General features: G+C 35.0%; 2 protein-coding genes across 3 annotated transcripts in view; one reads left to right on the top strand and one right to left on the bottom strand.

Moving 5' to 3' along the window:
- Nucleotides 1–8,407, bottom strand: part of GPR180 (G protein-coupled receptor 180) — a 38,841-nt gene extending 30,434 nt beyond the window's left edge. The window contains exons 1-2 of the mRNA XM_051984009.1: nt 8,184–8,407; nt 5,824–5,985 (exon numbers count right to left, since the gene is read on the bottom strand). Of these exons, the coding sequence (XP_051839969.1) occupies nt 5,824–5,985; nt 8,184–8,331 (310 nt within the window). The 5' untranslated portion in view covers nt 8,332–8,407. The remainder of the gene's footprint in view (nt 1–5,823; nt 5,986–8,183) is intronic.
- Nucleotides 8,408–14,351: 5,944 nt separating this feature from the next.
- Nucleotides 14,352–27,984, top strand: part of TGDS (TDP-glucose 4,6-dehydratase) — a 29,127-nt gene continuing 15,494 nt past the window's right edge. Inside the window, exons 1-5 of one of the 2 annotated variants that reach the window (XM_051984007.1) lie at nt 14,352–14,569; nt 18,640–18,706; nt 19,596–19,664; nt 22,528–22,618; nt 27,454–27,596. In XM_051984007.1, the coding sequence (XP_051839967.1) occupies nt 14,484–14,569; nt 18,640–18,706; nt 19,596–19,664; nt 22,528–22,618; nt 27,454–27,596 (456 nt within the window). In that variant the 5' untranslated portion in view covers nt 14,352–14,483. The remainder of the gene's footprint in view (nt 14,570–18,639; nt 18,707–19,595; nt 19,665–22,527; nt 22,619–27,453; nt 27,597–27,984) is intronic. The other variant, XM_051984006.1, reaches the window with a different exon arrangement.

The following is a 27,984-nucleotide window of genomic DNA, read 5'->3' as shown; positions in this document are numbered from 1 at the left end:
ACTGAGGCTGACTGAGATGAAGTTTTTTCCTTCTCCAATTCATTCTATATACAATTGCCAAAGAATCTTCCAAATGCCTAGATCTATCAGTGTTACTCTTTTGCTCAAAGCTCTATACTGGCTCACTATTTTCACAGGATAGAATACAAATTTCTGAAGGAAAATCCAAAGCTTTCAACAATCTGGCTTTCCAATTCTGGCTCCCTTTTCATGTTCCCTATAACCCATTTAAGTTGAACTATCAACTGTTTCTACCTCTTGTAAGAATCTACCCAAATTGTCCCCCACAACTGGAAAGTACTGTCTTTACATCAACTATAATGCTATTTTATTTTTTCCTTTGTAAAATGAAAGAATCAGAGAAGATGACCTTTGAGATCCCTTCTCTAAAATTTAGATCCACATCTACAGATTTTCCATACCTTTTCCTGATCCTCCCAGCTAAAAGTATTCTCTCCCCAATTTTCCTAGAGCACTTTGCCTGTACCTTTTCTCTATTTGACCTGATTGCAAGCCTTTTTATGTTATACTTAGCTGTATAGGTATCCTATCAGTCCTACTAAATACATACACATTGAAAAAGGCTATGAGCCCCACGAAGTTAAAGGTTGTATGTTTAAAAACAATCCCTGTGGATCCCTAGCTAACATCTAACTTTTTTGGATTTTTTTGATCTGGCCCTATGATGGGGGAGAAGACTCCCTCTGCCAAAGCAGATCTCTATGTTTTCTGAAACTTTTAGTCTTAGTGAGAGGTTAAGTAGCTTGATCAGGCCTGATATTCATCTTAGGTTTAGAATAAACCCAGGTCTCCTTGTCTCCAAGGAAGGTTTTCTATTCACGATGACGTACCATCTCTCTCTCTCTCTCTCTCTCTCTCTCTCTCTCTCTACATATATATATATAAATATATATATATACTCTGTATGTGTGTGTCTGTGTGTGTGTATACACTATAAGCTGGTAGTTCTTAAAAAGGGCTATAAACAAAAAAATCCATAACCAAAAAAAAGTCAGCTTGGTGATGAGTCCCTTCTAAACTTAGCCAAGCTAATCCTCAGATAATTCCAGATATAACATCTAAAAACTACTGAAGCCTTTCTCACTTGGTGGGATTTTTCTAGTATTTGTACTCTACTGGCCTAACCCCCAAGAATAGTGTCACCTTCAAGACGCAAATAAACATCACAGTAATACTTTATGTGGAGTGATGCACAGAGTAAGTATTTAATAAATATTAATGAATTAAATTCAAAGTGAATTGCCTATGGTTACACACATAATAAAACTAGGATTTGAATCTAAGTCCACTGTCCTCAAATTCAATATTTTTTTCCACTATATCATGATACCATCTCTAGCCTCTTATCTTTTAAGTAACTAAAGGTCTTTAATCAGAATTTTTAATATGATATGAATAATTATTCAGAAATTATATTTAGACAATTTTCAATTATATCTTTCAGTCATAACTATCTAAAGTTTTGCCATTTCGTCATTTTTCACTTTAGACAGATACATAAGTTATTCCTTATCTTGATCAACAATTTGAAAATCAATTTTAAAGACTACAGATTTTTTTTTGAATGTGAATTTATTCATCAAAGGCAAATAAATTTGGTTTCCATAAAGGTAACATTGGTCTTTTGTTTTGTCTTGCCACCTCTGAACAATGCTATTTCCAACAAGCCCAAGAAACATGCCTCTTGACAAAACTGTGTTTAATTGTTTTTGAAACAAAAGACACAGCATGCATATTCTATGTTAGTATAATTAGTAGCTCAAATATTAACAACATATGAATTACAGAGAGTGGTGTATTACAGCTAATTGTTGAATCAAATTATAAAAGGAAATGAATAACTAAAACTACATGGAATGACAATGCAATCGTCTTTAAACGATTTATCAAATACGAGAAATATAAAAGGAAAATAAAATGAATAATTATGATATGAACAAGAACAACACAAATGACTTTAACATATAAATTTACATGTGATTTTATAACCTCACAATAAATGCTGATTTCTATCTTAAGATTACCTACAAAGAAACCTATAAACCATTCCCAGTACATTTAATTAATAGAACTTGTTAGCACTGGCTTATTTTAAAATCTAAAAAAAAAAAAATTACTCAGCTATTTTTTGTGAAGGGGAGTAGCAATGGATTATTGAAAAGCAACTTTACTTACTTACTTAACATTACTTAAAATAGATATAGTTTCACCCTCTTGGGCTTGACATTGTTATAAGAAAAAATGAAATGATCTGATAATTTCTTTTACATAGTCATATTTTCATTAATAAATTTACTGAAATATCCTAAGGAAAATAATGCTTCCAATTCCAAAGTTCTATAATTCTCTGATCTATAAAATGTAAAAGTTGGACTAAATGATTTTTAAAGTTCCTCTTTATCACTCAATTGTGTTATAATCAATATAAAAACTCATTCTAGCTTTATGTACTATTTTTTAAACATTTATTTAAATTTTTGTGGTACATAATGGCATTAATGTATAGGGCAGGCATAGTTGTAGAATGTTCTGCTAAAGTAAAGTAAGAGTTCTGCTAAAGCAAATCACACAGAAAAACTAAGTACACAAAGAATGTTTATTGTCTAAACTATGATATACAGTTGGATGATCATCTATAGAACAGAGAGCTGGTACAAGATCACACTTATCTTAAACAACCACTAAAGATGGACAATAACTAAGTCTAGAATTGAATATCAAGCGAACAGACTGAGTACATTGGGAGAATTGAGAAATGCCTTTTAATGAGTACATACTTCTTCACAAAATAAAAACTCATCTTTTTTCATTCCAGTACTCTACCAATAATGCAATATACCTATCAATCATGAATTTTGGTATTCTTCAAAGATTTAAAATTCTAGAACACTCAAAGAATAATGAAGACTCTTGGCAGATATAAATAAGCAGCACCCATATTACCTATAATGAACTGCATGTCAGAAACAGTGTAAAAAAAACTATTGGAGAAGTGACATGATAAAGTAGAAAGAACATGATAAGGTCATATGATAAAAGATCGGGAATCAGAGGACCCAAGTTCAGTACCATCTTTACCTTTACTACTTGTGTGACCCAGAGCAAGTCACTTAATCTCATTGTAAAAGGAGATTAAATTAGACAGCCTCTAAGATCTTCTGTAGTACGAAAACTATGATCTAGTGATCACAGAGATATGACTGAAGACAAAGAGATAAACAATCAAGTAACAAGAACGAGGAATAACAGATGGCGAGCCCATGCTCTATGTTCTGTGCTCCTGACCCGTGAGTGTTCCCCAATCTCACTCAGACTAAGATCACCATGCAGCTCTTTGGGCATCTTCATATTGGACTTCCTGAATTCAATCTTTACTTCTACTTTGGCATTACAATTCCTATACTGGGATACTGTTTGGTAAGTGTTCTCCATAGAAAAGGCAGACACAGACCCATCTTCACATCATGTCTCTGCCTTTCCCCTTACAATACTACATATCACTAAGGGCAATACCCTATTCCATCTCTAGTTCTGAAAACATTAATCAAATCAACACTAGCATTTTTGGAAAAAACAAGACATTTAACCTATGACTCCACTAAACCTTCCTATTACTTCCCTAACCAAAATAATCCTTTTTGGTCACCACTCACCTATATGCATTGTCTTTCCTTATTATAATATGAGCATCTTGATGACAAGGATTCTCTTGTTTCTTGTATATATGTTACCAGTGTTTATTTAGCATGGCACTCAGCACAAAGTAAGCACTTAATAATTGGTTTGACATTCATTCATCTATTGATACATCATATCAAATGATCTGAAGAAATTCCCAGGACGCTGTATGTACTTACTGTGATATATTTATTATATGACTTGGACAAAGAGAGCACAAGATTGGGTTATGATCATCACTACTGTAACATGTACTCAAATCAACAAGATCACAAATCTGAGCTTTTGGATCTAAACTCATTTTAAAACTGTATTGTTATTCAACTTTTCTAATTGTTTTTATTCAATAATGATTTATTTCCTCAATGTTTCAATCTTAAATTCTGTCAACCTCTCACAGATTCTACTTCTAAATTTTCTACAATCTTTCACTGATTTATCTTAAATTTTTTTCATTCAGTAGCAGTTTTAAAGATGATTGCTTTTTAACATACAAGCTGAAATACACACACACACACACACACACACACACACACACACACAAACATGAGATCTTAAGTACATCAACAAATATGAAAGTCAATTTTTCAAAACAAAGTTTCATGATTTTGACATGATCAAAATACACTAATTTTAATACCAAACATTTATTGGACATCTACTATGTGAGTAAGAAAGACCTGTGCTTAATACTAGGGAAGACATAAAGGTTAGATAAGACAGTACCTGGAGCTTATATTCTAATAATAAGTAATCAGTTACTGTAGATATGAACAAGTTTTGAAATTACTTGTCCACAGTTTTTAACTAAGTGATGGAAAATTCTTTGGCCAAAGGAAAATGGCAAAATAGCAAAAATCTCTGTCCTGCAGAATTAGACTAAGGAAAAACGAATTTCCAGTGCTAAAAGCAAGTTCGTGGTGACAAGAAAAATTTATGTAACAAATTGCCCCTTATGACTTCTGAATCACTCAGACCTCTCTGGTCCCAACCATAGTCTCTAGTCTCACCCACTTGGATTAGAATCGTCATGTTTGAGTGGCAAGTGATGGACATGATTCAATTCTTGCCTTCTCCCTGTTCTCTGTTTGACCTAGTAGCACACTACTTAAGAGAATCAAATAGCAGGAATTCATGACGTATGGAAGTGGGAACTTAATAAATGCCCAGACTGAAATTGATGAGTTAGGAACCATCAGAAATATGGAGATCATTCCTAATCTGACTATTAGTTGTCACCTAATCATCACTTACAGAACTTGAAATTCTTCCCACTGGTTTCAATATTAAATGACCAACAGTAAGATCCCAAAGACATTGGGTAGCTGCACTTTTATTATATAGGCCATGGATAAGATTCACAGGAGATGAGAAAGTATGTATGATTTACGATTTACAAATATTATCAGCTAAATTGGGACTATCAACACTGATGAGATTACAGATTTGTTTTTAAAGGTGTGCTTCTAAAATAGTTAAAAAGCCAAATGGGATATAGGTAGAATAACCAAAGATGCCAAAGATTTCCAGTATACTCCGGGTAGTTAAACTTGCATGCTCTTGGAATGATTTTGAAAGGCTTGGAAAATCTGAAGGATTTCCACAATTAGTTTGGGTTAGTGAAAATGAATTTCTTCCGTGAGCATGGCCAGAGTGAGAATTAGACTATTACAAATAGGTATCTGATTTTATGTCTCATATAGCAAGAACAGCTTCTAAAGTATCAACACTTAAAATGCAATTCAAACCTCTGTGGAATCAGATTATTGCCAGGTTGCCAAAATACATTTGACAAAAGATTTGTTACTACCTTCATTAATATGAATTACAGAATTTGTAAAAAAATAAAAAGCAACAAAAAAACTCAATCAGTAGATAGCTTGCCAATACTAGTTCAAGTCAATTATAATATTTTGGAAATTTTTCTAAAAGTTTGGCTATTTTAAAAAATTTATTCTACTAAGTGGCAAATAATACAATATGTTTCCATAAACTTTTCATTTATCGAACATAAACATAAATCAAAAAAATCATAAAAATGAAAATAATATTCTATCAAATTGACATGGAAAATTTAGTGTGTGTGTGTGTGTGTGTGTGTGTGTGTGTGTGTGTAAAACTCACTTGTCAAAGGAGCTTTGGATAATTTTTCTGTGCAGCTATAATCCTCTTGGGTACTTTCCTGAAGACTTAGCCATTCCTGTGCTTGAAACAGGTAAAGTTTAGCTTCTTTTCCAACAGCAGCTGCTATGTTGTTGATTCTGACACACAGAAGAGCATGGTCACCTTGACATGATTGACATGAAAAAAAATGTTACTCACTAGTTTGGTCTCATATAAAATCATGAAGGAAATGATACAATAATTGTTAATATAATAATTGTCTGATAGGAAGGTACCTTAAAGATCATCTAATTCCTCATTTTACAAATGAGGACATGAAAGGGTAAGTTCAATGTTCAAAGTAACAAAAGGAATAATATAGCTATGTGCTATATATGTAAATAATGATTATATTTCTAGAACTTCAACTTCTACGTATATAAAAGTAGCATATGATTAAGTTAAATGGTTATACAATTATGTTTCTCATGTAGTCTTTTAAAAGTTTCCCTCTTTTTATGTGGCCAGTGTTTCTTTAATTTTCCAACAGAACTTTTCCTTCTTTTCTCTACCCAAATAGCAGAAAACTGCATGCTTTGTAGTATTGTATAAACACAACTGAAAACCTGGAGATCTGAGTTCTGGTCTGAGCTCATTATTAATTTGCTATGTGACTTCTGATAAGTCATTTTACTTTCCAAAGCCTGTCAGAATCTGATGATTTATTTTCTAGCTCTAAATTCTCTGTGATTCTAGTTTTTCCTAAGAAGCCTTCTATCCAAGTTTTCTCCTGAGCATCATCCCCAGAGTACACCCTGATCATCACAGTACCATTTTCTAACCCAAAGAATCACCACTTAACTGTGAAACAAATTCCAATTAAGTAAACACTGTGCTTATAAGCTAATATCTATCAAGATAAGAAGAATACATACAGGTCATTCAGAATAAATCATATAATTAGTAATAAATGTGGGTAAAGACCGTCAGGTGATAGGCAGTTTTGATTCTGGAAGAAATAGAAAGATAGATGAGGAATAATTGACAGAAGAGAGCTTAATGCTCACAGGATTCAATTGTGAATTGTTTTGTCCACAGTTTCACTTAAAAATTCATTAACTATATTAAATTAGGTATAATGTACTGTGTTATATCTTTGGGGAACTAAAGGTATAAGTATAATTTTATTTTATTTCTCAAGGACCTAACAAAAGAAAATACAAATTGTTCAAGCCATGAACAACTGAACTTTAACTGAGATTCTAAATCTTTTTGAGGCCTAAATAAAATAAGCATAATTAAGTGGTCTACAAATGTGAGAGCAAAAACAAAAAGTCACAAAATCTAAACCAATTCCTTTTACTATAGGTTTGGTTTTCAATTTTTTGAATCAGAGAAAACTTTTAATTTTTAGTGCCTTGATTTGTACAAGTGTAATCCAAAAATCATACAGCACACAGTTCACAAGATAAAAGAAAATATGGTCTTACAGAAAGCAATCAAAAATATCTTAAAACATCTGCTCTTCTAGAATTTATTAATATACTTTTACTTTATATAGAATTAGAGTGTGATCTTTGGGAGGGATCCCGGACTCTATGGGGGGTTAAGGTGGTATTTAACTTCCCAGTGCTCAGCACACTCTCCGACACATGTTCAGTCCTATCTAACTCTTCCTAACGGTATATCTTAACCAAAATACAGGAATGGTTTGCCATTTCCTTCTACAGTGAATTAAGGCAAACAGGAGTTAGGGCACTTGCCCAGGATCACATGTTTCAAATTCAGAGGTTCCTGACTCCAAGCCCAGTGCTCCTACCCATTGTACCACCTAGCTGCCCCATCTATTACACAGGAGGTGTTTAAATACAGGTTTCCTAAATGATGTACTTTTTAAAGGCCAGCTTGCAGGTTGCGAAAACGCACTGAGAGATGAAGAGGAGGAGGAAGATGATCGCTGGATTTGGAACCAGAAGGCCTGGGTTGGTATCTGAGCTCTGTGTGACACTTAATCTGTTTGCTCTTCTGTAAAATGACGTCTATCCATCCACTCACTGGGGAAGGATGGTGGAGGGGACCGTCTACGGCTCTTTCTATGGATCCACTCACTAGGGAAAGATAATGGAAGGTGACCGTTCATGGTTTTTGCAGGCCCGGAAGCTGAGGCCATGAGGGAGCCCCTTTCTTTCGTGATTAACCTTTTGCCCACCCCGCCCGCTTCGAAACAAGGGGAGGGGAGAGCTGGGAGACGTTGCGCCCCCTTCCCCGCTGTCACTCACACGGACACGCGGGCCCAGAGGCCTGCGATGCGTACGTGGCTCAGGCACCGGGCAGGGGCCGGAGAGAGGGCCCGGCAACCCTCTTCAACGCCAGGTACCTACCATGGAACTGGAAGTGGCTGATACTCTGGCCCTGTAGCTCCCAGGCCGAGGCGCTGCTGAAGCTGCCCTTCAGGGTCTTGCCCCGGCTGCTCGGAAGCCACCAGAAGCAGCAGATGGCCATGGCCAGCAGCAGCCGAAGCCCCCGCATCCCCGCCCCGCCTCCCACACCCGAGGGGACTTGTGCAGAGACCCTGCACTTCACGTAGGACCCCCAAACAGCTTCGGATCCCCCCACGTCGACAGCTGAGGGGAGGGGAGGGGCAAGATACCGGCTACACAACGCTGCTACGACTGACAGCCAATGAAATCCGGGCTTCTCTGCCCAGAGTGAAGATGCTTGCCAATCATGACGCGGTGTGGGCGGGATTTACATCGGCCTAGATACTCACCCCTCCCGTGCCCTGCTGGCTGGTTCCCGCCTTTTCCCTGAAAACTGGAAGGACTATGCTTCAGGCTGCAGAAACTTGTCCCGCCCCCCCTCTCCCCGCCCCCCATTAAGCGTGCGCAAAAAATTTCGCGCAACCTCAGAACAATTTTTAAAAGTGCTTGGATCCTGTTTTTACCTTTACCTCAGAGAAGGAAAAATGAGAAAGGAATAGGAAAGGGTGAGTTCTCTTCTAAGATAAAGAAAAGTATTATAAAATCCTGAGATTCAATTCAATTGAGTAAACATTTATTAGACACTAGTTGCCACGAGCAGCTAGTTATCAAAGTGGATAAAGTGTCGGGTCTAAACTCAGGAGGACGTTTTGCAAGTTCAAATGCAGCGTCAAAGGCTTAGTAACAGAGTGACCCTGGACAAGTCACTTAATCATATTTGTCTCAGTGTCCTTCTCTGTAAAATGAGCTGGAGAAGAAAATGGCAAATCGCTCTGGTATCCTTGCCAAGAAAACCCCAAACGAGGTAACAAAGAGTTAGTTAATGACTGAACAATAGCAAAAGTACCAGACTCTGTGCTGAGTGCTGGGATTACAAAAAGAGGCAAAAAGATAGTTTCTGTCTTGAGGGAGTTTACAATCTAATGGGGAAACAACATACAAATATGCGTGTATTTTGTATATACCCATCTATATAAATAAGTAGTTCACTCCTGAAAGCTGCTCATGTAGAGAAAAAGAATTCTTGCAACAAGTATCTATTAAGTACATATCTATTTTCACACTAGACTTGGCTCCTTTTGTCATGTTTAAAACTTTCTGGACTTTTTCAAACAGTTGGTCCTAGATACAGTTACTCAAAAACATACTGATATTTTAATTTAATGTAGGAGAAGTTCTTTACCTGTTTCCAAAGTCTTAATGCAGTTAAGTATTTAAATAACTTATATCAACACCATTGGTTTGGTTTTATAATCCTTTGCATTTTCTGCATTTAAAACATTATTCTGAGAAAGTCCAGTTTTCACCTGGGGTCCATGATAAAAAATTCCTCCCTGATAGTATTTTAGTTTCCAAAGAGCTATCAGTATTAACATTAACTTTTTTGATTCTCACTACAACTTTGTCAAGTCAATATGACTAATAATCTTCTACAAGTGAGGGGACTGAGGTTTTTGGAAATCAGTTGATTTACTCAGTTTCTCAACTGGTGGATGTTGGAGGCAAAATATAAATTTGAGTCTGAGAACTTTCTTGCCCTTTCCTATTGTTCTGCCTCTATAATAACTAACAGAGATATAAGGACCTCTGGTGATTCTTCATCGGTTTAACATGTTCATACAAATATAAACATAATATAGGGTTTTAGAAGAAAAAAAGGGTAAGAAGAATGTGCCAGAACAGTAACTTCTAAATTTTTTGATCAAACACTACTCCCAGAAAAAAAGCTTGAGCATGTGCCCCTCTCCCTTCCTCTCTCTCTCTCTCTCTCTCTCTCTCTCTCTCTCTCTCTCTCTCTCTCTCTCTCTCTCTCTGCATATATATATATATATATATATAATATATATATAACTTACAAGTCATATATATGTACTATTCTACTAATATATACATATAAAGTATGTATAAAAATAGAAATTTAAAAATAAAAATAAATATTTTAAAACAATTTTTATTTAATAGCTCAAAAAGTCTTTTGTTCACCCTGAATACAATTAAGAACTAGAGTTTATATATATAAAGTGCAATCAAACTGTGCATACCCTTTGATCCAGCAATACTACTAGTTGGTCTGTATCTTAAAGACAAAAAAAAGAGAAAAGAGCCTAGCTGTACCAGACCTAAAACTATATTATAAAGCAAAAGCCATCAAAACCATTTGGTATTAGCTAAGAAATAAAGTAGTCAATCAGTGGAATAAGTTAGTTCACAAGACACAATAGTCAATTATTATAGTAATCTAATTTCATAAACCCAAAGACCCCGGCTTCTGAAATAAAGACTCACTATTCAACAAAAATTGCTAGGAAAATTGAAAATCAGTATGGCAGAAATTAGACACTGACCCACACTTAACATTATATACCAAAATGGGTTCATGATTTAGACATAAAGAGTGATACTATAAGATGTAGAGGGCCACATATAGTGGGGAAACTCTGAGTAAGGTATAAGCCCCTTCAGCTCAGAAGAAACTTGCTGATAATGTATGCGTATGTTTCAAAAATAAAAAGCTTTAAAAACATTTAAAAAGAAAAAAAAGATTTACATATACACAAATATTTATAGCAGCTCTTTTTGTAATGGCAAAGAATTGAAAATTGAGGGATGCCCATCAATTGGGGAATGACCAAATAAGTTGTGCTATATGAATGTAATGGAATACTGATGGGCTATACTAAACAGGGGTCCTCAAACTACGGCCGCTGCCAGATGCAGCAGCTGAGGACGATTATCCCCCTCACCCAGGGCTATGAAGTTTCTTTATTTAAAGGCCCACAAAACAAAGTTTTTGTTTTTACTATAGTCCGGCCCTCCAACAGTCTGAGGGACAGTGAACTGGCCCCCTATTTAAAAAGTTTGAGCACCCCTGCTAGTAAAGGACAAGCAGGCAGATTTCAGAAAAACCTGGGAAAAACTCACACAAACTGATCCAAAGTGAAATGAACAGAACCAAGGGAACATTGTACACAGCAACAGCAACATTGTTTGATGATCAACCACAGTTGACTTATCTCTTTTGAGCAATACAGTGATCTAACACAATTTGAAAAGACTCATGATGAAAGATATTTTTCACATTCAGAGGAAGAATTGATGGAGTCTGAGTGAAAATCATTGAATACTATTTTCATTTTTTTGTGTGAGTTTTTTCTCTTTTGTACTGTTCCTTCTTTTTACATGTAATTGGAGGAAATACTATCTAAAAGATTAATAATATTAAAATACAATTTTTTAAAAACTAGAGTTTCCAAATATTTTACACATGGAATACTCTTTATTAAAGAAAACCAGCTAAAGAACTCCTACATTAAATTAAAATGGCAATCTTTTTTTTTTTTTCAGTATTTTTCTACAACCTCTGATTGAAAAAGTCCAGAAGATTGTATGATGATTGTGAAAAATACATTTCTATAAAATGAATATTTGATACAACAACTCTAGGAGATAGATGCCATTATAACCTTCATTTTCACTTGTAGGGAAACTGAAGCAGATAGGTTAAATGATTTGGCCAATTTCATAGAGCTACTAAAATTCTAAAACATGTTTTGATTTTAGACCCAATGTTCTATCTCTTGCACCACTAACTTGCTTATTTATTTTAATATCAATTATTATCAGTAATAAAATTTTTAATGAGAATATTCATTATTCTTTTAAATTTTGGTTTAACACTTATTTATTTGACAATATGTCACAATATGCTGAAAGTGAACTGATTTAGAGTACAACTGACAACCCTTCCAAATTTCCACTGTTGATTGGAAAGAACCTACATCTTACTACTATCTTACCACATTTCATTAGGCACAGGGTATGTGGAACAATAGAGCACTTGCTTACGGAAATCAGTTTATTAGAATTCTAGCATAGAAAGTTTAGAATGAGCTACTTTGATTTATTTTGTTAACTTTTATCTGAAATATGAAAGGATACTGCAGCAACTATGCCAGAACACTAATTTGGGTGTGGAGGCAAGAGTTGGAGTCAGTTTCAATCCTGGCTCTCTTTTTAACCTATAGAGGTATGAACAAGTCACTAAACTAGTTGAGCCTGGATCTTCTACTCTGTAAAATGAAAGGGTAGGAACAGATGGGTTTCAAGGTCCCTTTCAGTTCTAAATTTGTAATCCTCATCATTCTTAGCTCTCACTCTCCCTGGAGTATCCCTCTTTAACTGTTAAGTATTGAAGAATTTAAGCTTAAATAGGCCAAGGTCTCCCATTGCATCCAGAGTTTTCTCCAGTCATCATGATCTATATCTGGTCCTTGGGCTCAAATGCTTCTGGAGGGGAAAGTGAAGCAGGTAACTTTGCACAGCCCTCCAATGATGGGATCTGAGAATTGAGGGTTGAGAAATCCCTTAACAGCAATGGGATCCCCTTGGCCCACGGCTGGCTTTGTGAAAGAATTTGCAAACCTCAATGAATACAGGCTCAAAGTTTGTGGCAAGAATGGGTTCATTTACACTAAGAAAACAGCTTTCTTGGGGCAAACTCCTGTTAGGAATTAGCAAAGATTTACACTGAGAAAGACCCAGTGGGCTAAATCCAAAAGGGCATTTAGCAAAGATTGGGGTTCAGAGGCATCTTTTATTTGCCTTCTGAGGTTTGAGTCTGAGGAAATTAAGGGGCTAATTTTTCGATTCAATAGAGGGTGATGATTATGCCTCTGGCCAAGATCTCCAATTGAATGAGATTACTTGTCTTGGGAGTTTCCCTTATAAATAGAAGGGTGTGCCCCTCCCACAGGTCTCCAGGGTTTGAGATCCTGAATCACCCTTCCCCCACAGATTAAAGGGATACCATACGATTTACATCACCATCACAGAAATACAATTCACTTGCATGTCATGATATCACCTTTTTGATATCATGGTTCTCTTCAAGAAGGAAGAATAAATCACAAAGGTAATCACAGTTTAGGCTAATTTTTTCCCTTTCCATTCAGTCTTCAGGCTCTTCCTTTGCAAATGTCATCCAATTGTGTCTAAATTGATTCTCCTCTCCCCTATTTTACCTATCAGAGGAAATAGTAATAAATGATGAAGTAATCTGGCAGATTATGGAAACAAAGTGTTAAAAGTGATCCCTTTACAAAGTATGAATAATTCTCTGTTAGAATAGCCTGTTCTTTGGGGGACTCTAATATATCTAAGCCTTGCAAACAGCTGGCATTTGGAGAATTTGGCAATTTGATTGAGTTGAGGAAGATGTCAGCAGTTGGGGGAAAACCAAGCACTTCAACTCTTCATCAGCCATGGCATCCAGCAGCAAAACTACTCACTCAAAAGAAGACCCCCCCCTAATCAGCAGGTGGTATGTCATATCAAAATAACTTAAGATACACTCGAGGGAGTACCGACATATTCTCCAGATATAGAAAGCTTCGAGCCATTGAGTTTAAGATATTTGCTGAACATCCAGTTTAAGATGTCTGAAATACAGTTGGCCATCAGAGAGTTTGGGGCAGGATATGTAAATTCAAGAATCATCAGCAGAGAAATTACAAATAAAGCCATGAGAGCTGAAGGGATTGCATCCTGTGAGTAAGTAATATAGAGGGAGGAGAGAAAAAAAAGAGGTCTCAGGATAGAGCTTTGATGGACTCCTTAAGTCAGGGCACGAACTCGGTAAGATTCAAAGAACATCAAAAAAGGATTGCCCATTTAATCGTTTACCATTAGTGTAGTTTTGAAAAAAAATTAACATGATAGTAACGTCCTGACAGTTTGTCTCCTGCAGAACTTCCTTTTTTTGTCCTGTTTCTTTTAAAAATGTTTCACTGGCATTTTCTGTTTTTTCTCATAAGCATTCACCCACTACTTATGTGCTGAGCCAGGCAAAGCAAATTCTTCGTAGTACTGGTCCGAGGAAACGAGGTCTCAATTTAACCTCGTTAATAGTTTCTTGAACCCTTCCCTTGTGGCCACCAATGTGGTTGAGGACTAGCCAAACGCTTCCTCACCTCCATACCCATCCCCCGGCTTACTGAGCATGTGCAGGCATGTACGCATGCCCAGTAATCTTCAATAGCGAGCGGCCAGCCTAGGCCGTGGCGTGGCGGGGTGGGACTCTCTCCTGGCCTAAGGGTTCGGTCGCATTGCCGTCAAGTAAGCCTGATGTGAGGGTAAGGGTGAGTCGCAAAAGGTCGCAGTGTGCTGTTTCCTGTTAGACTCCGAGGCTGAGCTGAGTCAGAGATGTCGGCAGTCGTTAGTGGGGAAGCCCTGGGTCCACAAAGCGGCTTTGCCAAACGAGTCCTGGTCACGGGCGGTGCTGGCTTCATGTAGGTAACGATGATATTTGTCCTCAGGGGGTTGGAGGGAAGTGATGGCCCCTCTGCTGGAAGGCCCGGGCCGAGCATGGGCGTGGTCCCCGCCTCCTGCTTGTCAGAGCTGGGAGACATACCTGGCGCTTCCGATCGTCCGTCCCCTGGATCTTGGAAAGGATCTAGTGCGGAGCCCTTGAGGCCTTCTCAGGGAAGTATTATTCTGCGCGAGGGATTAAAAGAGAGAGCTTTTTTCTCTCTCCTTCGTTTTTAACCACTTCAGAAGTTTCAAAAACTTAGATCTTGGTTGAGTATATCATAGACCTATGATCTATGATCAGAAGATTCGCAAGGCCAATTCAGTTAGCAAGCATTTATTACCTATCTACTCTGTGGAGTGTATCAAGATAAAGGTGCAGAGTGGAAATAAGACAAAATTCTGCCTTAATGTTACAGTTTAAAATGAAGTTATGATTTGTAATAGATACTAATTCAAGAGAACTCATTAGTAACTTACATTAAATAGAAACAAAAAAATGCTTTGAAATGTAAGTCATGAAAAAGCTTGATTGGAAAGGTGTTAAATGAAGATGGGTGGGAATTTTACAGAAAAGAGAAAGGAGGATGTTAAAGACAAGTTGTTTTTATTAAAAAACAAATTTTAACTAGAATCTTTTGTTCTTATATTGCCAGAGTCTTCCCTTGCATGTCTCCCCATTCCCGAAGAGCCATCCCATCTAACACTTTTTTTAAAGGGGAAGAAAAACAATTTAGCAAAATTTGCTATTATATTAAAAAAATTTTAAATGAAAAAAATCCTGACAGTACATGCAGTGTTTAACATTCAACTATCCCACTTCTGCAGAAGAGTAGGATTTGATATTTTGGGGGGATGGGGGGGCGGAGATCCCTTTTTTTTTTCCTAGTAATTGATAATTCTGTCTTTAAACAATTTCCAAGTTTGGTCGAGTCCAGGGCCATTTTGGGGAATAAAAATAGATAGTCTCATTTTGCAGATGAAGAAATTGAGATTCATAGAGGTTGTGACTTGCCTATTGCTAATAAGTTCCCAATAGAATTTGAACTCAGATCTTCTTTTCTCAAGATCCAGCATTTTAGTCATATCACCAGGTTATTTTATATCATCAAGCTAGAAAATGAGTTGAACTAAATAGAAATAAACCTGTTTTTATTCCTGATATTCAAAAACCTTAACCTGTCTGGATAAAGTACCTGCTGTGTTATGAGGGGGTTAGATAAGATGAATGCAGAGGTTCCTTATTTTATAATTCTTTTATTTTCAACCATTGAACCAAAGCTTCTATATCACTGAGTCAGTTTGGGCTTAAAACTGTTAGGTTGATTTGGTAGGCTTTGTAATTACCCAAGTGTCCCTGGAATTCAGTAAATGACAATGATTCCTAGTGATGAGGTCTGGAATGGTGTTTGGACAGAGAGAAACTGAAGAATTGATCCCTGAGGCAGGAAGAGAGAAGGCACTGATAGAGGTCAGTTTAATTCCAGAGTCCCACCCTTTGGGGAAGTCATCCAGTCTGAAATCCAAGCTATGTCAGGCTCCTGGAACTCATTCTGGGAATGTCATTTATTTCTATCAATTCAAGTTATTTTTAGATCCCTGAGATCCACCCTTGGTAGGGATTTGGAGCAGTCTTACCTTGCCATGTCCTGTCAATAATCCTAGTCATGTCCCTAAGATTACATTTTCCCTATAAAATCTACTTGTGATAAATTTTCCCTATAAAAATCTACTTGTGAGCCACCCCATAACTGCTGCCATAATTGTGAGTTTTACTGAGGAATTTATCTTTCATATGCTCTCCCACTCTATTTCATATTTACCCTTCCTGGATTTTATTGTATCCCTTTATTTTGTCTGTAACTTGTTCCCCTACCTTTTGCCAAAGAGAATAGCCATTGTGAATTCTTCACATGACTGAACCTCAACTTTTGGTGCCTACCGTCATCTGATGTCCATACATCACTAGTATTTGGGTCAGTGATATTTGGCATAATTTGGTATAGCTCAGAGTCTTCCTGGTAGCCCTGTGAATTAGTTACTGCAAGTATTACCTCCCCCAGTGAGGGCATAAATAGGAAATAAAGGTTTAACTTTTTACAATTATAAATTTAGATGAATTAGTAATCAATTCTACATAGTACTATAACAATCATCAGGCCTTAATATGTAAGTTGTGAAGGATAAAGAAAAACCTACTTTCATGGTAGGTGTTACATCTTCTTTAATTATTGTTATTGTTTGTTTTCTTACATTGAGAATCAGGATGGTTCGTTGACTTTTCTTTTTGCTATTTCTCAAGAAGTTGGCTTCTTTTATTCATAGACTATTACCATGTAGAATGGTCCAGTAATAGTATTTTACAAATATATTTATCACTTGGTTAATGTAAAAACACTTTTATATAAGAGATAACCATAAAGTAATGACTGATTTCATAAGCCACACGCAAAAAAGTTTCATTACTTCATTATACTTAGGTATTATCAAATTTCATCCTTTTACTTAACCCTGTGAAATAGAACAGATTTAATGGGAAGTTTAATCTGGCAGTAGTGTGTAAAATGTTATGGAGGTAGGTTGGAATGTGGTTTTTGCAATAGGTTTTTGCAATAGCCTCTAATGAGACAGTGGAAGTGAAAAGAAGTAACATTATGAAGTAGAATCATCATGTTTTAATATTCTCTATGTGTGAGTAGTAAAGGAGACTGATTGTGAGGGTAACTTTGAGAATGTTGCTGCAGTTTATAGAAGTAGAGAAGTCAAGAGGAACTCATTCTGGGACAAGAAAAGCAGTTTGCTTTTTGACAGTCTATTTGAAATGCCTGTGGAATGTGCAGGTGGAAAATGTTCCCTATCAAGTTAGAAATGCTGTATTGGAGCTTTGGAGAAAACTTGAAAAGAGAGATATTTGACAATAATTCTCATGAAGAAGAAATTAAAGACATTGGATTAGCAAAGATCAAGAAATACCCAAGTCTAATTTGATAAAAAGGGCTGAGGACAAAGTTTGTTTGGGGTATTTGAAAACTCTGAGAAAATAGACTTCCATATAAGCCAATAGGAAAGTTTCAGGAAAGGATTAGCAAGTGGTAGCACTTGACTGTAGAAAGGTTAGAGGGATGAGAGCTAAAGAACAGCAGTAGGATTGGTTACTAGGAAATCATTGATGACCTTTGAGAGAATAGCAGATTTGAGAAAGGTTTAATTGAAATGTTTTCAGGCTGAGGTGAGGAGCCAGTGAAAAGAAAAAAAGATTGAAGATGCAAAAAGAGGAGGGGGAAGTGGGGAAGAGGAGACCTTCTCCACATGAAGTCCCAAAATTAACAAATGATTTATGATGATGAGAACTAAAATTTTAGAACATACACCAGTGGAATTCCATTTTATAAAATTAATCTTAGTGCCTAATTTATCTTTAAACATTTGCAATTCAATATCTTATAAACATTTTAATAGAACAAATTAGGCCTGTCTAGCCTCTGATAAAACAGAAGTTTTCAGTGAGTACTAATGACTTCTTTTAATTTTTTTATTTAATACCTCAGTCAGCTCAGGCAGTCTGTTTAATAGTAGATGTAGAATTTTAGAGTCAAGTGAGAATTCTTTTCCTTGTTTAGTGGCTCAAAAGAACTGAGTACTAATGTGCTATGTAGATCAAGTGCTGGATTAAAAGGCAAAGAACTGGATCCTAGTTTTCACTTTGACACATAGATCAGCTGTGTGACGAAGCTTCTTTATCTTTGCAATAAAGTAGAATCCCTCACAGAATTGTTAAAAAGATCAGATGAGATTATACATGTGAAAGTACTGTAACGTACTATACAAATATGAGCTATTATAATGAGGAAGCTTAGCAGAAAAAAAAATACTTAAAGGACCTTTACTGTCTTTAACTAGGAGGCAAGTCAGAAGATATAAACTATCTAATTTTTTTCAAGGGCTGATATAGATGAAAGACATATAAAGCTAACATACTAGAATTTGGGGGATATGTCAGCATTTTCTTTAAAAAATAAATTGCTCTATTTTATTATTTATTTTCTTGTAGTGCATCACATGTCATAGTTTCTCTAGTAGAAGATTATCCAGATTATTTGATCATAAATCTTGACAAGGTAAGTTTTATTAAAATTATACATGTATAGTTTAATAATACAGAAATATAGTAATAAATATAGTAATAAAAATGTTATCTTACCATGTAGAAGGATCATAATTTGTAGTTAATCATTTTGGTAAATAGATAACTCAGTGTTCAATGTAAAATGAATATAAAGCCTTATAATCTTATGTAATTATAATATGCACTGGGGAGGATAACAGATGGATAGCCCAGGTACTTGAGAAAATATAAGAAAACTTCCAAAAAGACTTCTATGATATTGGACCAATCATCTGGGATATACATGAGAGACAAATAAAAGTTGTGATTTGTATTCAGGAAGTCAATACCTATGTCCCTTGTAAGTAAGAATTACAACACTTTGTTTACAAGCCTTCAATCAGTTTGACTTAAGTAGTAAGCTCTAACCCTGCACAGTGAAGAAATATAGGAAGGTCAGGTTTTCCCTTTATGTTCAGAAGAAAAGGCTCTCATTGGAAGTAGCATGATTACGGTGGTCATACAAAACCAATGGTGACAATTTAGATCACAAAGATTTGTACTGAGGCTTGAGTGAGTGGCCAACTGCAGATATAAGAGGATGTGGTCATTAAGAGATGTAGGCTGTCACAAAGACCTTATTCATTATCTGGTTCAGCGTCTTTATTTTACAAATGAAGAAACTGAGGTCTAGAGAAGTTCAATGATTTGTCTAAGGCCATGCCCAGAATAAGTAGAAAAGCTGGGCTTGAACTGTGATTGTATCATTTTAAATCCAGTACTCTTGCCACCTGAAAAGTTTAAAAGAGCTATCACTGATGCTTCTGTAATTATCTAAATTAATAAAGGACAGTTCTGTGGTGAAAATCAGTAATTATTTTGCTGCTTTTCTCTTTTTTAAGCTGGACTACTGTGCAAGCCTGAAGAACCTTGAAACCATTTCTAACAAACAAAACTACAAGTTTATACAGGTACAGCATCTTTCTTATTACTATTTTACCATTTCTATATATTTTATTTAAAATCTGATTAGTCATAAAAGGGAAAAGAAACATGTAAACTGGCAATGAGGAAACAAAATTATTCTCATTTGTAGATGGCATGATTACTTTGAAAACTTCCAGGGATAAGCAAAGAGAAACTTTAACAATTTGATTTAATAGCTTCCGAATTCTTAAAAAACAAAACAAACCAAACCAGCATTTCTTCACAGTATTAATGAAATCCAAGTGGAACTTATGGAGAAATTTCATTTTAAAATACCATTAAAATGCATAAAACATTTGATTATTAACCCCCTAGATATACTCAAGGCTTCTATAAATATAAATGTAAAACTCTTTTTAGAAATACTGGAAAATTTAAAATATTGATGAATTATTCATTGCTCATGGTTGGACTACATGAACAAGTGATAGTGCCATTTAAATTAGAGATTTAGTATTACCATAGTTATCCTAATAAGATACTGCTTTACAGAAGGAGATAAAATAATTTTCAAATAATCATTTAGAGAAGCAAAAGATGTAGATACTCAGGAATGAACGTGATATAGCACTATCACATTGCAAAACTATTATAAAACAGTTATCCTCAGAATTATTTTGTGCTGATTTTGAATAATTAAAAAGTAGATAAATGAAACAAAACAGACAAGCAAGATCTAAAAACAGCTAAAATAAAAATGAATGCAAACTACCAAGGGAAGTACTCCTGCTAGACAAAAACTGTTAGGAAAATTTGAAAGTAGTTTGGGGAAAAAAATTAAATGGATTTAGGTCAGCATCTCATTCCATGTAATACAATAAGTTTTCAATGGATCAACTCAAATCTCACTTCTCAATATGTGTTTTTAAGCACTTTTCTATGTGCTGGGGTTACAAAACCAGAAATACAATAGTTCTTCACACAAGGTGCTTACATTCTGTTGGAGGAAACATGTACCTTTCAGAATCAATTATGACCTCTTTCTCATTGCTTATTATTACTTTTTTTCTCAAGTATACGATAATTATAATTGCTCTTATTTTGAGGTCCATAAAACCACTCTGTTAAGGTCGACATGCATATATTAGCCTATTTTAAAATGATTTTACTCATTTGTAAATTGGCAGAGAGGGCCAGTCAAATGTAAAGAAAAGTTTCTTTTAAAGTTTAAAGAACAATTATAAATTTAAAACATTTTTGAGAATTGAGAAAAAATTATAGTTAAGTTTTTAGTAACTTTTTTTTTCCTTTTTTCTTTTTTTTTTCTTTTTTTTGCTGAGGCAGTTGGAATTAAGTGACTTGCCTAGGGTCACACAGCTAGGAAGTATTAGGTGTCTGAGATCAAATTTGAACTCAGGTGCTCCTGACTTCAGGGCTGGTGCTCTATCCAGTGCACCAGGTAGCTGCTCCTTTTTGGTAACTCTTAAAAGAATTACCAAGAAAGTGCCTTCAGTTAAAAACACTTTTTAATTAATTGCATTGTTTTCAGTACCTTGAATCTTTTTTCTTTTAACCTTAATCAGTCTTCTTCACAGCTAACTACTAGACTTTTCTATGAAGACAGACTGATTCATTTACTAAACCTAACAAAACAAAACAAAAACTGCTTTTGGATGAGAGGCAAAAATGTGAAGTGGAAATGTACATACCTTTAAATTTCTTCTTGGTTCTCACAGTTATTTTATTATATATTTAACAGAATAAAAGCTTTTTTAAGAACATATACTCATAGATTCAGCACTAGATTGAGCTTCTTAAGATTCAGTCTTAAAGTCCAACTCTGATTTTATAGATAAGAAAACTAAGATCGAAATTGAAGTACTTGCCCAGTCAGAAGTTTCTGAGGCAAAATTCAAACCCAGGTCTAAGTCCAAGTCTAATGCTTAATACACTACATCAAAAGACAAGAGTTTGCTTTTTATATAATAGGCCTTTAGTAAGAATTTTTTAATTGTTCATAAGATTAGGGGGAAAATTTTTTCTTGTTTTTTATTTGACTAGGAATTGTAGAAATTGTGAAGATTTCTCTGAACCTGAACACAATTTCTTATCCCTTTAATATGCTTATAGGGATCCTAAATCCCCGTTTCCTTCTCTTAAAATTCCTTTGCTACCTTGGATAGGTTGCCTGACACATCTAAAATTCTCTTCCCAAACATAGTCGTTTGTTTCTTCAGTTTTCGTACAGCTGGTTAGCTCTTGATAATACCTTTAGATTCTTTATTAAAATGTTAGGTCTCTGGAAAGATGAATTGAAAATTTTGGGAACCCTAGAAGCCATATGGAACTACTTCCTTTAATGTTTATTAGAGGACATTAACATTCTGGAGAGTCTCCTGACCAGCATTTAAAGCTTAATGATTTAATTTACACACAATTCTAATAACTTTAATTATCTGATTCCTCTGGAGACTGCAGCTTGGAAAACAGCAAATTAGAAGAAGAAAGGTTCCAAGGGCCCAGCTATTGCAATAGAAGCTACAACTCTAAAGGGATAAAAGAAAAAAAATTATCGAAGCAATAATTGATGCATTTATTATGGACTTGAATCATTAAGAAAAAGATAAATAATTACATTTATTGTACTTTTTAAAATAAAATAGAAAAATCATACATTTCAGAAAGATTTCTATTTTAAAAGGTTAAAATATATGACACTTAATAATCATAATGTGGAATATTTTATTTCTCAGTCTTTACTGTACTTTACTTGCTTTGATTGTTTACTTTGTTGTTTACAATATTATGTGCAAATTCAAATTTTTTCCTATAATTTTATTTTTTACTTGTTAAAAATGATTGTGGTGATGCTTAGGGAACTCATTTTTTCTTTGTTTTCTTATTTAGGGTGATATTTGTGAGCCTCACTTCATAAAACTACTTTTTGAAACTGAGAAGATAGATATAGTACTACATTTTGCAGCCCAAACACATGTAGGTGAGCATTGTTATATATAATGATTGACACATTTAGCTTTCTCAGAACAAATGTTCTATTCACTAATTTTTTTTTCTACTTTGTACTTTTTATTCCTTTCTGGCAGTCCTCAAAACCTCAAGTGAAGCTAGATTGGCAAGAGTTCAAGGTCTTTGAGAATTTTACTATAAATTAATTTATGGCTTGATCACAAAGAGTGGCATAATTGTTGAGTATTCCAGCCAAGGAATTGTCTCAAACTTTCTTTTAGTTAGCTGCTTTATGAATGGAAAAAAATAAATTGCTTAGGTTATGCACAATTGTTTTTTTTTAATGCTTATTAAGTCTGCTTTTTTTTAAGCTGTTGAAAACAAGCTATTCTTAAATTGATACTACTATATTATTTGTCATTTATATCTTGGTAGCTTCCCAAAAAAGAGCATGACATTAATCATAAGTATGTATTAAAGACAAATTATGTAATAAATACTCAGCTAACACTGGAGATACAACTATAAAGAAGCAAACAGTCCTTACTGGCAAGAAGCTTACAGTAAAACGAGGTAGACAATATGTACATATAAAAATACATACAGCATGTATATAAAAAAGGAAATAAATGCAAATATATATGCACAATGCATATATATACAAATGCAAGCATATTATATATGTGTGTATGTATATATATGATAGATACAAAGTGGTTTTGAAAGAAGGACACTATTCGTTGTGAGAATCTGCAGAGGTTTTATTAGATAATAGTGCTTCAGCTGAGTCTTAAAGATTTCTATAAAATGGAGACAAGAAGGTAGTATATCTGCAGGCTTGTAGAACAATCATTTCAGAAGTTATTCAAGAGGGGGGATGTAAAGGAAAACAGAAGAGGGAGATAGACTTTCACTTGGGGAAAGTGTAGTCATGTCACTTTTATAAAGTTCAGCAGATTTTCAGATAATCTTTATTTTAAATCCCTATTTAAAGAAATTTCTATACTGATTTTGTGAAAGAAAAAACATTTCTTCAGTATTTCCTGTAGAACATAGTAATGAAGGGCTAGGATTTTTTTTTTTTAAACTCCAAAAAGTTAATATGTATCTTTGATATTGATAGACTTGTGTTTATGTCTTTTATGTTCTTCATTCAAGCAGTAATTCCTTCCTAAAACCATACAAGGTACTATGTGAGTTATAGAATATGAAACAAGTTCTCTTTTTATTTTAGTATGATTTTTCAGTTCATCAAATTTAGAAGGCAGGGACAAAGTCCTTTAGGCCCTTATTATTTATCTTATTGTGAACAAGAGGAATAAAAATTCCTCAATAATATTCTGTCTTTAAATTTTGAGATTAGGTTGTTGGTAAGTCTTCCTAAGAAATCTCTTAAGAAAATATCACAATTCATGCAATTTTTGTATCATAGCTATTTTTGTTAGTATGTTTAAGAGCTTTCATATAATGTTTTTTTTTTAAGATTTTTATTTTCAAAACATGCACAGATAATTTTCAACATTCACCATTGCAAAACCTTGTGTTCCAAATTTTTTAATCCCTTTGGATTGAAATTTCATTAAAACTTAATGTCAGCCTATTATAAATCAATCCAGCACAGTGCCATTCCTTGCTACAAGTACTCTCCTTTGTCCTGTCCTGTCCCTTCATCCTGCCATGGGTTATCCTATTGCATACTATTCTTTCTAAAGCTGCCTCAGTTGCTCTACTCCTGTATCTGAGGGGCCCTGGTCAAATAACCCTTCTTTTCCTATGACTACCACAGTTTGTCATATAGAAGATAACATAGGGCTCCCTTAAGCTCTTAACTTAACCATGCCCTTGAACCAGAGACCCAGAAAAATCCCAGCCCCATCTCATCCCTTGGCTTAGCTCTCTTCAACCTTTACTGGTGTTTTCATAGCCTCTTAATACCAAGTTTGTCTCCCCCTCTCCCTCTCCCCTCCGCGCCTCTCCCTCCCCCCCCCCCCATTTTCCACCTTCACAGAGTCCCAGCAATTAATCTACTATTGAATGTAGATTCAGGAAGACCCAAGTTCAAATCCAACTACAATCATTAACTAGCTAAGTGAACCTGGGCAAATCATTTAACAGTCTTCTTTAGTTTCCTCGTGTAAAATGGGTTAACAAAAAACAATCTCCTTATCCCCCAGGTTATTGTGATGATCAAATGAGATATTTGTAAAGCACTTTGTAAACTTTAAAATGAAGCAAATGCTAGCTGTTATTGTTGTTACTATTAAAGTCATATTTTCCAGGAATCAGTAATTAATTATTTAGCATGTAAACCCCCAGAAAGCTCCTTCAAATATTAGGCATTTGTTGAGACAGCATCTGCATAAAACTAACTCATGAGCTTCCACTAGTGTATTTACCTTTATTATAGCAAACAGAGGACACTATTGTACAGCAAAAGGACATTCATTCAAATTAGCAAGATAAATTACCAGGTAAATTCTCTCATATAGATGAAAGTCTCCCATAGGTTGCTACATAAGTGGTGATGGAGGGTACATAGTGGTTGGAAAAATTCTGGCTTCAGATGCTGCCTCTAGTGATGTCATCTGTTTCTCTTGGGGATGAATCCTCTGTTGTAGTTATCTCTGTCTGAATGCTTTCCTCTCCCTGTTTTGCCTGCTACTGCTTAACAATTCATGGTTTCTGGTGCCATTCAGGTGTAATGTCACTTCTTCTAGAAAGTGGGAACAGTTTGACAGCCTTTTGCTTATAGCCCAAAGGCCATCTTGAGCTCCTTTGATTTTGACCCAGCCATCCTGAACTCTGCTTACTAGCTAGTAAAAGCCTTTAAGCATTTAAACAAAATCTGTTTTTAAAAAACACTTGGTCCCTTCAACTGTCCTTTGAATCTCTTAGTTAGTTTAAGGGTAGAAAATTCATTTTAAATCTTATCATTTCCTGCTTCCCTCAGATCATTTCTAGCAGTTCCTCTTAGCAAAACTGGAGAGGAATCATTTGAAGCTGTGGGAATCATGGTCCTTGTTTTTCATACAAATCTCTAGGGCTGAGAATACCAAAAGGATGAGGTTTTTCTTTTTTTTTTTTTTTTTTTTTTTTTTGTTTGTTTTTTTTTTTTTTGTTTTGTTTGTTTTTTTTTTTTATAATAAATTTTATTTTATTTAATAATAACTTCGCATTGACAGAATCCATGCCAGGATAATTTCTACACGACATTATCCCTTGCAATCACTTATGTTTCGTTTTTTCCCCTCCCTCCCTCCTCCCCCCCCCCCAGGATGGCAAGCAGTCCTATATATGCTAAACATGTTGCAGTATATCCTAGATACAATACATATTTGCAGAACCAAACAGTTCTCTTGTTGCACAGGGAGAATTGGATTCAGAAGGTAAAAATAACTCGGGAAGAAAATCAAAAATGCAAATAGTTTACATTCATTTCCCAGTATTCCTTCTTTGGGTGTAGCTGTTTCTGTCCATCATTTCTCCAATGAAACTCAGTTAAGTCTCTTTGTCAGAGAAATCCACTTCCATCAGAATACATCCTCATACAATATTGTTGTCGAAGTGTATAATGATCTCCTGGTTCTGCTCATCTCACTTAGCATCAGTCCATGTAGGTCTCTCCAAGCCTCTCTGTATTCATCCTGCTGGTCATTCCTTACAGAGCAATAATATTCCATAACATTCATATACCACAATTTACCCAGCCATTCTCCAATTGATGGGCATCCATTCATTTTCCAGTTTCTAGCCACTACAAACAGGGCTGCTACAAACATTTTGGCACATACAGGTCCCCTTCCCTTTTTTAGTATCTCTTTGGGGTATAAGCCCAATAGAAACACTGTTGGATCAAAGGGTATGCACATTTTGATAACTTTTTGGGCATAATTCCAGATCGCTCTCCAGAATGGCTGGATTCGTTCACAACTCCACCAACAATGCATCAATGTCCCCGTTTTCCCGCATCCCCTCCAACATTCATCATTGTTTTTTCCTGTCATCTTAGCCAATCTGACAGGAGTGTAGTGATATCTCAGAGTTGTCTTAATTTGCATTTCTCTGATCAATAGTGATTTGGAACACTCTTTCATGTGAGTGGTAATAGTTTCAATTTCTTCATCTGAAAATTGTCTGTTCATATCCTTTGACCATTTATCAATTGGAGAATGGCTTGATTTTTATAAATTTGAGTCAGTTCTCTATATATTTTGGAAATGAGGCCTTTATCAGAACCTTTAATTGTAAAGATGTTTTCCCAGTTAGTTACTTCCCTACTAATCTTGTTTGCATTCGTTCTGTTTGTACAAAGGCTTTTTAATTTGATATAATCAAAATTTTCTATTTTGTGATTGGTAATGGTCTCTAGTTCATCTTTGGTCACAAATTTCTTTCTCCTCCACAAGTCTGAGAGATAAACTATCCTATGTTCCTCTAATTTATTTATAATCTCGTTCTTTATGCCTAGGTCATGGACCCATTTTGATCTTATCTTGGTATGTGGTGTTAAGTGTGGGTCCTTGCCTAAAGGATGAGGTTTTTCTTTAACTTTCACCCAGAAACATAATTGTTATCTTTCTACAATATTAGGAATAATTTCCCTTTATATAGAGATGGTTGTTATAAATTTATTTTAATTTGTAAAACTTTAAAATAGTAATTGTGGAGAATTTCTCTTAATAGATTTTTTGTTTATTGTTCTTAAGTCAGAATCTACCATTTCACTGATTATAGTCTCCCATGTATGATTCCTTTTTCTTTTGATCTCTGGAAATTATGTAGTAATTCTTGATGTTCTGGTTCATTCTGTTCTGTATTAAGTTCTGAATATCATGTGATTTTACTTTGATTTTTTTTTTTTTTAAGATCTTTCATTTGTCCATGCCCTGGAATTTACCTATGTCAATGTTTATGGTACCCATATTTTGGTGAGTGCTGCTTATGAAGCCGGAGTAGAGAAATTCATATATGTGAGCACTGATGAAGTATATGGAGGTAGCCTTGATGAGGTGAGTTTGGAAGAAATTTTATATTTTTATCTGCTTTGTTTTAAACTTTTTAAGAATAGATTTTTATAAAGTAATGAAAAGTAAGGAATTTGATAAAAATTGACATTTATAGAATCCACTTTATTCTTATGAGTGAATGCTGTTTTTGGTAGTTATATATCTGTTAGATTGGATGAAAGAAAGGCTGGAAATAAGAAGATCAAACGAGTAGAGATTTTCATTGGATCGTGGGTTTAGAACTAGAAGAAAACTAAAAAGTCAGCTATTCAGACATTTTACAAATGAGGAAATAGATCCAGAGATGTTAATTCACTCAAAGTCTCAAAGGGAATAATGTGGCCAAATTGAGGAATTAAATATAAGATTCTCTGCCTTCATATCTAGTACC

The sequence above is a fragment of the Antechinus flavipes genome, chromosome 3 (genome assembly GCF_016432865.1).
Source record: "Antechinus flavipes isolate AdamAnt ecotype Samford, QLD, Australia chromosome 3, AdamAnt_v2, whole genome shotgun sequence".
Classification (NCBI taxonomy): domain Eukaryota; kingdom Metazoa; phylum Chordata; class Mammalia; order Dasyuromorphia; family Dasyuridae; genus Antechinus; species Antechinus flavipes.
Note: the sequence above shows the minus strand (reverse complement) of the source record. Positions and strands in the feature narration are given on the sequence as shown.